Here is a 17,195-nt window from a genome sequence, read left to right as displayed (position 1 = left end):
AAATTTATGGTCTTACGAATAAATAATGGAAACGATAATAACAAAATGAAAACTCGGGGCGATGAGCAATGCACGTAGAAGCTGTCTTTTCGATTTTCAAACAACATTACTTTGGGGGATGATGTTGGGATGCATTGCGTACAGAAGCGTGGTGGTTAATGGCCCGGAAAAATCGGAATTCATCGGCGAGTGTTTCTCGTGAGTTCTCGTATGAATACCAAATGAGTATTCCATCTTTTTTTCTCTGCTGACGTCATTTGGAGGCTTTGTGATCGTAAGGGTTTGGCTTCCGAGGGTTCGCAGTGTCTTTTTCTCGGACATACGCCCTTTTGGTGGGCCCAAACTCGTGTTTTGCGTTTGGTGGATGATTATGGTAGTCGAGGATGCCATCTGGAGGCAGCAGAAAATTCGAGACGAGCCAGTGCGTTTAGCCTGGATGAGATAATGGGACGAGTGAGAACAAATTCACGCCAATTTTAACGACCTCGATGTTTTTCCATCCCCTCGCACTTTGCCTTCTCACTTTTCCCTCCCCCTCGCAGCTCCCAAATGTCAAAAGAGGGAAAACCTTTCGTTAAGGTCAAAATCGGATTTTCATTTTTTTGTTCTCCCCCCCCCCCCATTCCAGGCGAGAATAGCCACAATTTTCAAAACTTTGTCATCCTTTAGTTTAAATATAAACATTAAAATGCCTTACCGGGACTGGAATTCTGGAAGGAGCTCTTGGACTGTGAGAATCCTGCAAACACAAAATCATTTTCCCATTAGATTCGTTCCCCATCGATCGAATGGACGAAAAAAACAAAAATTTCAATTAAAACAACGATATCTTAAGCACAATAAAAATCAGTGAGAAAAACCTCGAAAAACGTCGAGCAGCAGGAGCAGCAGCATTTTATTGGGAGGAAAAAAACGATAATTATGCTTCGCCCCTCGAGCAGGCGAATGGTGCGAGGGTCGAAATGTATGAAGTTGTTGCGAGTGAATTACGAAAGCTTGTGAAAATCCTTACACCCCAATTTTCTTGGCAGTTCTCCGTTCTTCGAGGGATAAAGAAGCGCAAAAGGGGAGCGAGGATCATTTCTCGTTTCCAACGAGAACGCAGAGCCCTCGACGACTTCTTTTGCTTCTTCTTGGACTCGAGTGTTCGAGAGGAGAAAGCAGGAAGGTTGGGGAGTTGGACGGGGTGTGTTTTAAGACGAGAATTGAGCCGCTCGAAAGCGGTGCCAAGAAGGAGTTTCCGTATCTTTCCACCCCTGTTTTCTCAACTCCGCCGAAATTCTCTTCTCATGAGCATTAAGACGTTGCGGCCATTTTCTAATAAAGCAGTCGCGAGTTGCTGTTTCTCCGTCGCGGGTGCTCGCGCACCCTCGCTTTATTCTCGATCTATCGGGGGGGGGGGCTGATTTTCGAGTAAAAAGGTGAATGCTCCCCCGCCCGGCAGTCGCGTCGCGCCTCACTCTCTCGAGATATTTCGGGGCTGAAAACACGAGCAGACTCGCGAGCCAACGACGAGAGGGTGGAAATAACTTGACTTCCCCCCTCGAGCTTCCTTCCTTCCACCCTAAAACGACTTTAACGAGCCAGCGTCCAAAAATCCACGACGCGATACCCTCGCGACGGTGCTTTGTTGGAAAGGAAAAAAAAAAATCAGGAGCCTCACCCGGCTCGTTTGATAAATTAACCCAAAAACTAGCCCCGCAGACTCAAACGACTCGCTTCCACTTTCAGGCCGGGAAGCTCGAGAATTCCGGTTTCCCAACGCCCCAGCTGCGATTTTTCAACTCCTCCCAACTTCCAGCCAACGCTCAAGGAGCGTCAAAGAATTCGCCATAGATTCGTGAGACATCATTTTTTTGAGGAATCCAGACAAATTATCCATCAAATTGATCGCGAGAGAAGGAAGGAACGAGGAATCGGAGCGAGAAGCAGGAAATAAAACGTATCGAATTCCCCCCTCCCCTCGGGGGGTGTTATTTCCGCAGAATTGTTCACTTAACCGATAAAAAGGAGAGAGAAAAAAGCGCCGAAGCAGCGCGTATAAGAAGCGCGTGTCGCTGGTATCTCGAGCACATATTTTTTCGGGACAATGAAATCCGGAGTCTCGATCCCGAGGTTGAGGGGGGTCCGAGGAGGAGCGAGCGAAACCGAGACCTCAATCATGTGCCCCCGTGTGGAGGCTGCTCTCGAGGGTTTGATGGTTTTTCCAAAAAGCGCATAATGCCAGCGACCTTTCGATTCTTTAAACTCGTGTTAAATTCCACGAGCGAGAGAGCCGGGCGGCTCTCTCGCTTTCCGAACAAATGCTAGGCTGCTGCCCGCGTCAAATGAAAAGGGAGGAAAAGAAAGAGAGAGGAAAATAGCGGTGAGGTGAGCCCCGTCAAGATCCCATTGAGAAAAATCCACTTCTCCGGATCTTCTCGTGTTACTTTCCTCGTGCTCGCATATCCCTGTCGCCCCGCGTCCCTCGGTGAATAGGCACATTCGAGTAGTATTTTGACAAGATCTTTACGTCGCGCCTGTGTACGAGCAGTGACGCTCGAGGCTCACCGCTATTGACCCTATTATGTCCCTATTAGTATTATGTACGAGGATTTTCGTCGTCGAGAGCTAGTACAAAGCTCTTCAAAAGCTGACAAACCTTCAAAACCCCGGAGACGATTATTTATCGAAATTTCTCTCATTCGATAAGTGATTTTTGGATAAAAACGTTCCAACCCGAGCACCGGATTCGTCGTTAAGGTAAATCGTCTGCGAAGCATCGTATTTTACGGGCGTCTCAATCGGATCGATTTTTACTCCCTAATTAAAGATGCAAACACTTTAAATTCATGCCATAAAGTTATTTATTCGAAATTGTAAATATGTTTTTGCAACTTATCTTCTGGCAAAAATACTATATAGTTAGTAGTAATGAGTTTTATTTGCATGACCTTTGTGGCCTTTTACAAAGATTATACTGCTTATACATGTGCTCTTATAAAGTAATTATACAAGCATATCCCTTTTCTCCTTCTTTACATTTCACTTTTTTTTTACATATTGTTTCTACTTCTCTAAAAAACTGACACATTTGAACCTTAATCTCTCCTCTTGACATCCTTATCAACTCTTCCCTGATGCCCTTCTCTTCTTTAGCCTCTTTTGTCCACCCTTCCATATATTCATTCGTTTCCTTTGTTATTGACTGTCTTCCTATTTCACAAAAATACTATAGTTTTATTTTATTTTAAAAACACAAAGGGATACAGAAAAAAGTATCAACAAAAAGACAGAAGGCTGCGTGACAGGAATGGGCCGAGCCGGGAAGAATGAAAATGCCGAAATAAGCAAATGCGCGAGGCAAATGCAAATTTCGTTAAATCTTTAAGGTAATATATCTTTGTTACTAGCAAGACAATCGTCTCGAATTTTTTCCCAAACCTTCGTTATATACTTCGTTGTTATTGTGTCCGTTTATCATAAACTTTGTGAGAAGCGTTGCATTCGTTATATGGAAAGATAAACGATTTTTTACGCATGTGTATTTTTCTTCACATTCAAGCACGTTTATCTATTTGAGCTCTGTGCAAATTTCAACATTTTCTTAAGAAAATCGTTCCGTGGATGAAGCACCTTAAGGAATTTCGAGCCCAGGAAAAGGAGGGAGAATCTGACGCCGAAGTTTGCATCGTTCGCGTCGCAATAGACCAAAAAAAATGCATTTTAAAAAAAATTTATAATTCGTAGTTCTCCAAGTAACAAATAAGCGTGATTCACGAGTCAAAAGATTGACCAATAAAAGGCGTTTTTTCCCTTCATTTCGTCGGACTTTGAACGTAGTAAACATCGGCATGGTGGAATCGCGTCGTTGAGCCTCTTAATGATTCGTTGATTCGTTCGATTCGTAGAGCAAAGAGATCGGGCTTAATGTAGCGAGGATTCGAGTGCGCATTAATTGATCACGTGTTCAATAGGCGTTGATCATTGGGTTTTTTATGTGCGCGCCTCGCTCCATTGAGTGTCGTGTATACGCTTGGATGTATCAAATGCGCGGTGGTGAATTCGCACATTGGCGCTTGTGAAAAAAATAAATAAAATCGCGCGTGTTCATTCACCAAGGGCACAAGTGCATGTATATCCGCGCGGGCGCAACGTGTTCACCACTCTCATTGCCACTTGTTTACACTTTTGTTTCGATCACGAAAGCCGCTGCTCTTCCGCCTCCCTTTTTTATATTATTCCTTGGTCGTGGGCGCGCTACGTTTTTGACTAATTGGAATCTAATTGAATGAGGTGAAAGTGAGAATCGAGGACTTTTTGACGGTTCAATGCGTCTCGGATCTCACGTGCCCAATTCACGCGGAGCCCCCCTCCCCCCCCCCCCCCGCGCACGCATGTCTTCATTGAGCATTTATTATAGACAGCAATTAATTCAATCAGCATTTTATTTAAATGCCTTTTTCCTCACTCACTCATTCCTCAATTGCTTTTTTACCTTTTTCATCGCGTGTACGAAGCGAGCTCGTTTCCCTTGCCCTCTTTCAGGCTTTTCCGCGCGCATATACTCCGCCGGCATTTTTGTTTGTTTCATCCCAACACGAACGTGTGAGTACCCACGAGCGCGAGTAGAAAGAGAATTCGTTCGCGATATAAGCTGCTACTTAGCGAAGACTCTGGGCGCGCGCGCGCGCGCCCGCCTCAAATAGGCCATTCATTTATCACAAGGGGCTTTTCTCACAATGAAAACGCTCTCGCGTACACACCCGAGAATATGCCGAATCTCGGTGTAGTTTTACATTCGTCGGAGCGCTTCAATGAAAGAATGAGGGAAAGAGCGAGGCGAGCAGGGGCGAGATGAATCGAGACACACGCGTTGCGGATCCGAAGGTGCGGCGGCGGGAATGGATGCGACTCTAACGGTGCATTGTGCAGCACCTCGCCGAGGAGCGAGAAGACAGCGGAGGAGTAAAGAGGGTTGGATTTCATCCGGAAAGGGTGAAACTCACGGTTTTTTTCGCGTTCTCTCCTTCCACGGGGATTGTACCTCGGTAAAAGGGAATTTGCACGCACTCGGAAACGACGTTAGTGTTAACCGCAGCATCGATGGACCGCGGGCGCGAGAGCGCAATATTTTTCGAAAATCTTTCGACGACGAAAGAAAAGCGTTCGTCGCGGAGGCCGAACGTGAGAATTACATAGAAAAGAGCTTTTCTTCGCGAAGCTGCGCGAATATAAGAGCGGTCGATCGGCGCGTATACGCGCGCGCGCGCGCGCGCTTTCAATATACATGTAAATGGGGCGTCCTATACCGAGAAGAGCGAGTGTGTTCGAGGCGTGAATTCATGTATGCGAGGCCGAAGGACTCTTCACGTCGGGGACAATCGAGGTGTTGGACTGGAAATCCATACCAATTTGAGCGACTTACGCGCTCGCTCGCTCGAAACGCGCACGCCGCACGCACGAGAAAGAGAGAAACGTCGAAGCGCGGGGAGGCCTGGAGGGAGCGAGACGAGCGGAGAAGAAAAAGCTCCGCGCACAAACTACTTCGCGTGTGCGCGCGTCTGTGCGAGCCAAGCTATAATGATCCGGCGAGCGAGCGAGCTTCCAACGCGAAATCTCGCAGAGTGTGCGTGCCGCGGGCGCGTACACTTTGAGCCGCTGCGAGCTCTCGGCTCCTTTTTCTCGCCGATTCCGCGTCTACGAACGGGAGAGAGCAACCCCTTCGCGCACCAAATTCCGCAATACCGTGTCGCCGGATGCTCCGTCATCCTCGCACTTCCTCCTTCTCCCCCCTTTTCTCACTTTTTTATTCACCTCGTTTCGCACCTGTTTGCGAGCCTCGCAAGGAAAAACGGCCACGGATCGAGGCATTCCGCTGCCCCATTTGGGAAGCGGCATCACGGCGCTCGCGAGACGACACGGAGACTATTAAAAAGCAATTAATATTTAAAATTTGGACTGATTCCTAACCTCTGAGTAGTCGCTGTTATATATGCTGGCAAACGCTTCTGCTTCTGTCATTTTTCCAATTTCTATCGTTAATATCTTTTTTCAACGTTCGACAACCCTTTATTTTTATCATCGCTATGGATTCCTTACATTTTTTTCTATCCGTGAGACGCAGTTTGTATCAGGAATTTAGAGATATTCGGTGTACGAATTATTGAATAGAAATGTCGCGATGATGGAATCTCCGTAAGCTCCCGTATAAATTTTATGATTTTTGAAATGTTGATTCTTCATTAAATGTTCGATAACCTGACCTGAAATTTCGCTAATCTATTCGCATGCACTTGTACTTTACTGTAAATTAAAATCAATTTTTTGTAGAGATGAGTTCGGGTTCGTGAAAGAAATACCTTAAAGTAGTGAATTTTACCGTGCATCGCAGTTAAATGTCCTTGTCCTGAAGTATGAAAATATCCTACACGACCCTTGCCATTTGAACGATCTTTTCAAGAATAAGCCTCATTTTTACTTCTTATTTTCTAACAAGAATAATATTGAATTGTTTTTTTTTCGTTTATCGTCATATTTTAAATAAACATTTAGTCCAATCATGGGCTCGAGTGATGTGGCTTGTTTTGGCGGGTATGATGCCCCGCCATCCAGAATTGTTAATTCATTTGAAAATCTCAAACGCGCGTTATCGATCATTGTAAAAATCGTCAATCAATTTTTTCGCAATAGAAAAAAAAATGTTAATTATGAAGAATTCTCAATCCCAATAAACATTCGCCCGAAAATGTTCACAGTGCAGCGCGGTTAAATTAACCGTGCGAGGCTCGTCCAATATTTCGAAATAAATATTGATATAATTTTCAGAATTACGGCACCTTTCACCGGACACTCCTTTCACATATAAAATAATGGAATACTCGGTAAAATATCACTGATTTCACACAATTTGTAAGCTTGTGTTCGAGACATTCAACATCAGGTCAAAATTTACTTACTATACTCCGGTAAAAGTTTCCTACTTTCAACGACGATTTATTTATTTATTTTATAATAATAAAAAATAATAAAAAAAAATAAATAGATAAAATTTTTTGATATATAGAAATTATTGAGTTTATAGGAAAATTTTATTTTCGTCGCATAATACTGCGTCATGAATTGCAGCACGTAACCGCACTATCGCGTTACCGGACGGTAATTTTTCATATTTTCTCCTTGAAAAATCCCGATCCCGAGTACTCGAATTTTGTTATAAAAAAGGTTCAACTCGAGCGCGCAAGTTTCGACGGCTTCTGCGCTTCTGCAGGTGAATTCGGGCTGCTTAACCCATTTTCATTGTTTGTCAGATGCGTTAAGCTCCGAGAGAACGATCTACCGAGGCAAAGTTTCGTGCAACAAGGCTCGCAGGGGGTGAGAACGCCCGTGGCCGCGGCGGGGGATGAGTTTGTGGACGGGGTGTGAGAGGCCCGGGTTGGGGAGGGTGGTAATGGACATAGTTTGCTGGTAATGTCCGAGACTAATTCCCGTGTTATTTCATTAACGTCCCCGCAGGTCTCCGAGGGCTTTGGAGGGTGGGAAGGAGCCCGGTAGGGGTAGCTTCGGCGTAGGGAGTCTACGCGAGTCTCGTGCGGCGCGCGTTGCCGTCGTTGCTAGTCCCCGAAATCCTGTTATTCTCGTCTCTCTCATTTAGTCGTCGAGGGATCGGGGGTGAGAAGAGTATGGAAGCGCGAGTCTGCCCGAGGAATTTCGGGCTTTGAAAGAGGCTCGCGGGCGCGCACGCCCGGCACCGCGAGTGCGCCAACGCATTTTCTACCGAAAGCGGTTTCGGCTTTAACATTTGCACCCCTGGAGAAATTGGTCGCGGGCCGGGCCGCGAGAAAAAATCCGCGATTCCCCATTGTCCCGAGGCCAAAATCCCGGCAATTTTAGTCTTCCAACTAAATAATATGGGACTCGGGTAAAAAAAACTTGCTCGCTCGCGCCCCTGCTTCGACCTCGAGTCGCGCCTCTCGCCTCCCATTCCGTGCGGGCCGCGTGTCAAACGGGGGTGCGAGCAAGATTTACGAGGTGCGGGTGTCCCCGCCGACGAGAGTGTACCTTGCGACTGGCTTACTTGGCGAAGGGCTACATATGTCAAGGGCTCCCGAACAAAAAGGCTCCGAGCTCTCGAGGCCCGTAACTCCTTAATCCGGTTCATTACGACCTTTTCGTTCTCAATATCGATATGTATTTCCCTTCAAGTTTGTTTTAAGCCGCGGTGCATGCGAACACGAAGGCGAGAGCGCGAGCAGCACCAAACCGCGCCGATGGAGCCCCGCATATGTAACTGGAAGTAATGCGAGTAGTTTATCGTATGGTCCAACATCTCTACTCGTCTGTTTTTCAACAACGACATATACCGACTCGCAATGTACGCGCACGCACATGTCCATTGAAGCACGCTCGCAGCACGAGGGAGCCCGAGCCTGATCAAAACCAGTGCCGCATCGACCATTGATGCATCCGCGCGCACACTACTTTTTTATGACGCGTTCCCGGAGCCTGCCATTGTGCAGTCTCAAGTGGATCGATAATCTTGCTCCTGTATGCATTTTTCCTGCCTCGCTCTCGTGCCTCAAAACCGTTTGGGGTGGGCCTCGATAATCGTCGCTGCGTATATATACAAACTCGAATGCGCGCATATATTTCTCCAAGTCCCGAAACTGGGCGTTCGAGCCGGCCACTTTGACACTCGCTGTGGCATCTACTTCCGTCGATTAGACATTTTTTTCGGTGGAAACGTTGTTTTCTTGGTCGCCCTGGAGAGCGAGCACCTGCTGGCTCATTTCCAATCGCGATTCGCTCAAAAATTCTGCTTCGTTCCAAATGCTTTTTGGGCTTTCGATTGAAACAGAAGATTGTGGGGGGGTCGATGAATTTAATCTCCTTTTCGATATTCCTTTGGCCGAATTTCTTCCGCGAGGAGCAAATTGATTCGTCAAAACGGATTATGCGATTAGGGCGAGTGTTGTACGCGCACGTCGGCGTGATTGACGCGGGGGCGAGTCCGCCCGATGATAAGTGTAATAATAAGGGAAAATTGTGGCTGACCAGGCGTGGAAAATTCGTATCGGGAGAGACCACGAGCCCTCGTGTCGCCTCCGGCTATAATTCTCACCCTTTTCCGCCCCCGCGCGCGTCTCGCCGAGACTCGGATTGTTCACTTTCTTGGGAAAAGCTCGTGGGAACGAGGCTCGATTAATGTTTCATTTGAATGTCAGTTTTTCTCGGAGCCTCTTCTTTCAACGTAGCAATAAAGCAACTCCCTCGAAAAACTAACGTTTCCTGAAGAAATTTTAGCCTCTGGTTCGGATAAAAACGAATGAAAATGGCGCAAAAGGATGGAACTGCGGAGAGGTTTGCCGCCATTTTTTCTTCCTCACAGTCCACCTTGACGGGCACCAGTGTTATCCAATTATTCAAAGTTGTTAAGCCGCGGGCGCGCGCGCGCCTCACTGCGACGTTAAAGGGACTAAATTAAGACATTCCGCACGCGACAAATCTCCCAAGAATCTCAATTAACTTGCCGAGAGAGGAGGAGAGCGCGGGCGGGCGGGGAGCGCGAGAGCAAGCGTCCTTTCGTTTGTGCTCTCCTTTCCTCGGCTCTTCCTCCGCCTCCCGGTGCTTTAATTAACTGTTTAATTTCATTCAACTCGTACCCGCGTAATCGGCTGCTGAGAAATCCTCGTGCATGCCCCGCGAAAATAGCCCAGGAGCGAGTTTCCTACGAGAAAATTCCAATCAAACGATTATCAACTTCCGTGGCGGATAATGGAATTGCGAAATCTCCGGTCGATCGCGAGTCCCCAAGTTTTTTATCGAGCGCGAGCCGAGAGCCGCGAGCTCGTTTCAACTGCTGGGAAATTTCGCCAAAGAATTTTCCGCTCGTTTTCTAAGGTCCTCAAAATAATGGCGCAAAGTTGGGAGCCGCGGCACAAAGCGAGTGATTTTAACTCGCGTACCATCGAAAAATATAGCGAATGTTTAACAAGCCCTGAAGCGAAGGGTGAAAAAGCCTCGATTTTCCAAGGCATCGATGCATCGGAGAAGGCTAATTTGAATTCTATTGCCACTCGACGAGCATGTGCGACATACAGAGGCTTGCACAAGCACGGGGGGGGGGGGGGGGGGAGGCTAAGGCGCCGGTGAAAAGTGGCCGCGAGAGTAAAAAAAGCGCGAGGGTTCTCAGATGAGGGTGGCGATCAACATATCGCGCTTCGACTTTCGCTGCTTCTCTCACCTCGTCGCCCGTACACCTTCCTCAAGCGCGTGGGCGCGAGTGTACCCCCCGAAGCCTCGCGCGTCTAAGCACTTGGAAGTTTTTTTTTCTCTCCCGGGCGAACAATGCGCGCGCGCGGGTGCGGGCGCTTATCGCTCCGAAGAATTAATAATTCGCTCATTTAGCCTCCACGGAGCTCCTCGATTCCAACTTGGGCCTAATTACTAAAATAACACACGATCGATCGAAATTTCTCCGAATGCAAAAAATGTGAGAATTATTCCCCGAGAAAAATTCAATTCCAATACTTTTGGCGTTGCCTCGATCCGCGTAGCAACTTGAGAATAACTCGAATTTTTCGAGTCGAACGAGCCAGAGATGAGTTCGATAACTCTCGATGCGCGCGTGCAAAGACCCTTCCGCACCAGCACGACGATTCGAGCGGCACGCTCGCGCGCCCACCGAGGTAGAAAAAATGTTGAAAGAATGAATAAACAAAGGAGTGAGACACTCGTAACAAGTAACGAGGATCGCGAGGGTGCGCAAGTTTTTCGTTAAGTTTTTTAGCGTTGAAGCGGTGAAGTGAGGGAGGCCGCGGTCGGGGCCGGGGGCGGGGCGGGGGGAAAAGGAGTGAAAAAAGCGAAAGGGAGCAAAAAGATGGTGAAAGGAACGGGCACAGCAATAACAAGAGTCGATTGTCGCGCGTTTTGTACAAATGTTTTTTGTACTTGCGAACGAGAACGCGAAGGAAAGAGACGAGGAAGCAGGACGGCGGGCTGGTGGGGGCAAGAGGGGCGGAAAGGGAGTGCGTGGAATCGAAAGAGAGCGAAGGAGAGGTTAGGGCGAAGGAAGAGGGTTGTAGAACGCGGAAGATCTCGTCTTGGCGAGTGCGGGTGCGAGCGAGAGGGCTCCGCGTTCGTCGTCGCCCGCGCACTGGTAAAGAGACCGAGGGCGCGCGCTCGCGCGGCTAGGACGCTTAGAAGGGAAAGCTGGCCAGGTTTCTCAGGCGTTGATAGGCAATCTCGTTGATTGCCAACTTCAAACGTGCCGAGAAAGCAGCCGAGTGTTATACGCGATCCCATAAAGTACGAAAGTTTCCGCCCACTTCGTGCCTCCCTCGCTTCTGCTTTTCCCTTTATTATATATATCATTTCGACAATTTGTAATCTGCGATTCTCCGGCCTCGGAGCCGAAAATCCTGACAATTTTGCACTCGGAAAAGTGTAATCGAGTAAAAGTGTCGAGGATTTAGCGGCATCGTCGCGCATCAATTTTCCTCGGCGCGAATGGATATTTTCGGGGGCACGCCGGAGGTCGCGGAAAAAGGAGCGAGATTGGTCAATGCGAAACGAGCTCTTGGCTCGCTCGGCGAAACAACCGAATCGACGAAAAAGAGAGGTCGAGAGCGAGAAAGAGGAAGCGTGTCAAAAACAGGATCGATGGCAGGCTGCTTCGGGCCCATTCGAAATCATTATTTCCAGCGAGTTTAATTCCTCGCTTGAGAAGGACAAAAATACGCGGTTCCAAGTCTATACCAGAGCTTCTCGCTTCGCGAAGAAAAAATAAGGCACGAAAGGCGAGAGGGAGAGAGAGAGAGAGAGAGAGAGAGAGAGAGAGAGAGAAATAGCGATCCGGGGAGCGCGAAGACGACCAGAAGTGCTTGGAGAAACAAAAATTCGTGTGTATTCTAACCCCTGAAATGCGTGTGTATGGGTACGCAAACGAATTTTAAGGGCGTGTGTGTGTCAATACGCGGAGTGAGAAGAGGTGCCGGAGTGACGTTTGAATGGAAGGCTCGCAAGCTTTGTACCTTCTCGTCATTGAGGGGGGTAACACGATATCCGAGAATCGTTCTCAAAATTCACCAACTTCTTTCCTCGCTCGTTTTTACCTTTAACGACAATTATCTCCGGGCATTTAAAAGCGTTTGAACGGATTTGAGAAGCTTGTGAATTCGAAAACATATCGATTATTCCTTTCGCAGCTCATTTTTCACTCATTTCCCATGTTGTTTTTTTTTTTTTTTTTTTTTTTCTCTTCAAAATTCTTTTCTCGATGGACGAAATTTTTAATTTCAATTCGGTTCATCGCGTGAGCCAGTTCGTCCTCATTTAGCCTCGCACTCCTTTGCGTTCCTCGACGCGCAAATTGACTCGTTCGAGGAGAGAAAGATTAATGGGATTAAAGGCTCGCACGCAGGGGCCGAAGTGAAAAGGGGGTCCCTCCCCCCGATCGAGAAAAAGAGAGCGAGTCAAGCGCAGGGTTGAGAACCCATTCGGAGTGGAGAGACGCCGAGCGGCCATTTTTACGTTTTTAAAATCTTTTCCTTCTTTTTTTTTTTTCTTCTTTTTCTTCTTCTTATGTGTGCCCGTGTTTTTTTTCTACCCAGCCCTTTGTGTCGTTGGTGAGACATTGCAGGTCTGCCCAACACTCAACTCATTATACCACTAATTATTCACAACGCTCAAAGGAGAGTAGCTTGGAGATTTAAAAAAAACGTCTCGCCCTCTCCTCTCTCTCTATTTCATAGAAATTTATATTTAATCCCACACGTTTTAATGCGCTACGTTTGTTTATTTTGCTCCGTCTCACTCTATCCACTGCTGCCTCCAAAAGTTCTCAATTCCTCGAGTCTCGGCCCATTTTTCCATTTCATTTTTCCCCCGAATCAGCCGAACTCCCCAAAGGCCCGTTTGCTTCGATCCACTGAGCAATCGACGTTAAAAATTCGGCTCATTTATTCGATAAAACAAATTGCGGTTCTTCCTCCGTTGAAGAGGAACGAGGAGAAGAATTTTTTTTCCCAAATTTCGGAAAGAATCGAGCGATATTTTTGGGCATCGGCGCGCGCGGCTGTTATCGGTGAGAAATAAACGCTCTCAGAGCCAGCTGGCTTGGGCTAGGGATTCGCCACAAAAATTGATGATTTTCGTGTTTAGTGGACAATAGCCGAGTCCCCGGGGCGTTTGCGGCATTGGATTCCGGCAACGTTTCAGTCTCGTAAGAGAGCATTTGGAATAAGCGACGAATCACACATACGAGCGAGGAGAAGAAAGAGTATCGATTTACGGTAACGCGATCTTGAGTGGCCTTTTCTCTCTTTCTATATATCCCTCATCGGCGCGCTGTACAAACACACGGTCAATGTATAAATTGCTGTAGGATACACACGCATATTCGTTACATTGTTGAGTGATAGAGACCCGCGGAGTTTGCGACTATAAGTGCTCGTTTCACACCTCACAAAACGATACGCGGCAGAGCCGAGGACGATAATTTACGACGAGCGCGCCAACGCACCGCGGATCTTTATTCATATAATTTATGAGAGGCTTCGAGACTCGATGTGTTCAAACTTCATTGTTCCAATTGGGGCATGAAATTTTACTTTTTTCACGTTGCTGCATGGCTTTGGTGTTCAATTCTGAAAAAACGTTCAATTCTCCTCGATCAATTGAGCCTCGTTTTGTTAGGTGTGCCAATTTATCGAAAAAATGCAAAGTTCTTGAATCGTTGGGGTTATTCCATCGTCGCGGTTGGAGAGGTTCCCTAAAAATTGAATCGCGAGACGAATCGGTGCGAGCTTCTCTAAAAATAAAGCTCAATCCTTTTCGTCGGTAGCAGAAGCGAGTCGAAAAATGTCCATTCCTTTCCGAAATTTTGACAGGAGGCCCAAGAAATGAATTTTGATATATTTCTCGCACTTGATCGCAGCAGGAACTCGCACGTGGCAGGAAATTCGAGTATAAAATCCGGGAGAATGGAGGAAAAAATGTTCAGCGAATAGTTCGATGCCGTGCTGTAAGTTTACGCTTGAAAAGCGTATTTTTAAAGGATTGCGAGGGAAGGATTTTGCAGTTTTTGTAATTTCCATTGGTATAGTAGTTTCTTCGGAGAAGCTTACCGTGAGCGGTGGTGTGTTGATTCGGACTGTGTTGATGATGGCTGGCCGAGACAGCGGTGCCAGGAAGAACGTGTTGTCCGTGGGCAGCAGGGTGAACATTGACGGCGGAGGATCCGGTGATTTGTCCAGGTTGATGCACCTGGTGATGCGGAACGTGGTGGGCCGGGTGGGGGTGCGGGGGAGGCAAGAAAGCGGCTGCGACGGCAGCCTGAGCATTCAAGTAGGCCATTCTCGAGGCAGTGAGATTGCCGAGGTTGCCCAAGTTGCCGAGATTGCCAAGGTGATTCGTCAGGCTGGGCATGTAGTCCCAGAGTTTGTGATGAGGGGCCGTCGGGGCGTAAGAAACCGCGGAGACTCCGGCGGTCGGGGAGTTTTGCGGGGATCCGCGATCGGCGCTGCCGCCGCCACCGGTTCCGCCGCCGCCGTTTCCATTCCCAGTACCGTTTAGGCCCAGAAGCTCCTGGATCGCGAACGGCGACCGCTGCGGCATCTTGGGCTCCTTCTTTGGTTGAATCGTGGTTGACTCAATGTTGCATCGCTTTTGAATTAAATTTATGGAATCGCGGATGAGTTGTGATCGAGGCGGCGCCTTTCCCGGCGGGCCGGGGATAGCGAATCGCTTTAATTTACTCTGGTGATGCGAGGCGTAGCCAATTTCCGGGTCTCGCTGATTCCTTGATGATTTGCATTTATCGTTGGGCTCGTTTCGAGGCTCAGGTCGATCAGTTGGAAGAGCCGAGTCTCCGGGGACTGAGAATTCGGAGGACGAGTCCGGATCCGACTACCGACGGGCCGGCGTGTTTCTCGGAAGGCTGCGCCAACTCTCGGTACGCGTTGAACGAGTTTCCGCGTTTAATCATCGAGTCATTCGAGTCTTTTCATAGACCTCCGTAACCCATGAAATTCCGGAATGACCGCGACGAGGTCCTCGCTGCCCCAAATCGATCAAAGAGCTCCCAATACTCGGAGCTAATTCGCCCCGTCGTCGGCGGTTCTCGTTCCGATGCGACGGCAACCGAAGGGCGTCAACCGCCAGTGTACGCGGAGTGCGTTCACGCAAATCCCTTTCCTCGACGAACCGCGTTGGCTCTCGGGAGCGACGGCCAAAAGAAAAACAAGTGGAATTAGGCCTCTTTCAGGCTTCTTCTTCGTCGCTCGATCGATCGCTCCTTCGATCAAAACAAAAAGGACGAATTTCGTTGCGCAATTATTCGTTTGTCAGTTTCGATGCTCCGGTTCCCTCGAGCTTTTATCACTCGAATTCGATGTTTTTTCTCCGCACCTTCCCCGGAATATTTGTTTCCCCGATCCGCTAGGACCGACGACCCATTCGTCTGGTTATCCGGGAAGAGAGAGAGAGAGAGAGAGAGAGAGAGAGAGGGAGAGAGAAAAAACAGAGAGAGCGTTGCCTGCGAGCCACTGCTATTATTTAAAAACTCACTGAAAGATCGCACGGATCGGGTTACCGGTACGAGAGAGAGAAAGGTCCCCTTCCAGTGCTCCGGGGTTTCCATTCACTCTTTCAGTCCCGGAGTCTCTGCCGGGAGTGCTCTCTCCTCCGAGAATATCTTCAGCAGTAGCAGCAGCAGCAGCAGCATTCTTTCCTCAGTCACGTGTATACATAAAAAAATAGTCACATACACACACAGTCGCACGCGCACAAGGATCTTTATATAGAAATATATATATTCGATGATAAGCACGAAATCACCGCACTGTTTGGTGGGCTCTGTCGATCGTGAGGCCACTCGCGCACAATTTTATGTCAATTCGGCCTGAAGGAGGCTCGCGAGTTGTCGAGTCCGTCTGCTGATTCGGAGCGAAGATCGTTGGACGAGGGAGTCGTCGCGGAGCGCCGAATATCTCGATCGATGCGGTCAAAACATTTGCTTTCCACGAGTATTGTATTCTCGAGACGATCGAGGTTCGAAGGTCAGGTGTATACTCCGGGTAAAAGTGCGTTGAAAGGCGCCGCGTCGTACCGCGTCGTCGTCGGTGCGATCGGCAACTGAGCCCGCTGACGGGGGTGTCTCGTCGAATAAGCCAGGAACATAGAAAGAGAGAGAGAGAGAGAGCGAGAGAGAGAGACCGGGCGCAGTGGAGACGCGCCCGAACGCGCCAGGCCAAGCACACGGTTAACTACGCGGTGGAGCCACGTAGGAGAAGAGCCTGCTCGGCTGCTGGTTGTCGCGGGCTCTGGGGGTGGGACGCCCGACGGAGGGGCTGAACGAGAAGGAGCGTGGGGGAGCGAAGCCGCTGCGGGAGAGGGAGCGAGAGAAACGAATGCGAGGCGCTCCTATATAGATATGCTAAATCCCGCCGGGTGGTTCGGAGAAGGACGCGGCGGGCGCGGAGACGAGGAAAAACGCTGTATAAGAGCTAGGGTGCCACAGAGGGCGAGGTTTGCTCGAGCAGCCCTTCGCCGAGGAAAAGAAGCAGGCGAGGAGCGTCGTGCCAGGAGGCGGGGTGTCCTCTGGAGCTCCCTTCCATTTATCCCCGCCTCGAATCCCTCCAGGAAGCTGGGGCGACGTCCTCGTGCGGGGGGTGAGCGCACCGAATCCCCCGAGGAATACACCCTCCCCGGCAGGGGCTAGCACACCGCCTCGCCGACTCGTAAACGCGCCCACCAGACGTGAGAAAGCTTCCAACACGCGGGGACGCGAGCGTGGGCGCCAATTCTCCGCTGGAAACGGTCTTAGGAAGAGACCGACGCACACGATCGCAGTCTCAGGCGTCACGTCCCCACCCGGGGTATACTTCGACGTCGGGCAAAACGCGCCCACCATACGTCAATTCCGCTTGGAAACTCTCTTTTTCCGCGTCTGTGTGACTCTGTGTGCACTCGTTCGCCCTCGGAGTGTGACGGTGCGAATCCCCCGTCGGAGCGCCTCGCACCGACGCTCACCCACACCAACGATCCAACGCCCAAGAGCCAAACGACAACGGGCCCGCTTTCCGGAGTACAACACACCAAAGGGTAGACATTTGGGGGACGCCTTTTGTGCGGTGGATTTTTTCAACGACAGTGGCCGTCTCGAATGCCCCGATTGGTCGGCTTCTTTTATTATGACTTTCGGCCAGGCATAGCCC

General features: G+C 48.9%; 1 protein-coding gene across 4 annotated transcripts in view; it reads right to left on the bottom strand.

The window, feature by feature from the left end:
* Vsx2 (Visual system homeobox 2) overlaps positions 1–16,242 on the bottom strand; it is a 59,031-nt gene extending 42,789 nt beyond the window's left edge. For all 4 annotated transcript variants that reach the window (XM_043431674.1, XM_043431676.1, XM_043431675.1 and 1 more), the window contains exons 1-2: positions 14,106–16,242; positions 698–739 (exon numbers count right to left, since the gene is read on the bottom strand). In XM_043431674.1, the coding sequence (XP_043287609.1) occupies positions 698–739; positions 14,106–14,595 (532 nt within the window). In that variant the 5' untranslated portion in view covers positions 14,596–16,242. The remainder of the gene's footprint in view (positions 1–697; positions 740–14,105) is intronic.
* Between the last annotated feature and the right edge of the window lie 953 nt (positions 16,243–17,195).

This window comes from Venturia canescens, chromosome 11, assembly GCF_019457755.1.
Source record: "Venturia canescens isolate UGA chromosome 11, ASM1945775v1, whole genome shotgun sequence".
In the NCBI taxonomy this organism is placed as follows: domain Eukaryota; kingdom Metazoa; phylum Arthropoda; class Insecta; order Hymenoptera; family Ichneumonidae; genus Venturia; species Venturia canescens.
The sequence above is the reverse complement of the archived record's forward strand: the minus strand, read 5'-3'. Positions and strand labels throughout refer to the sequence as shown.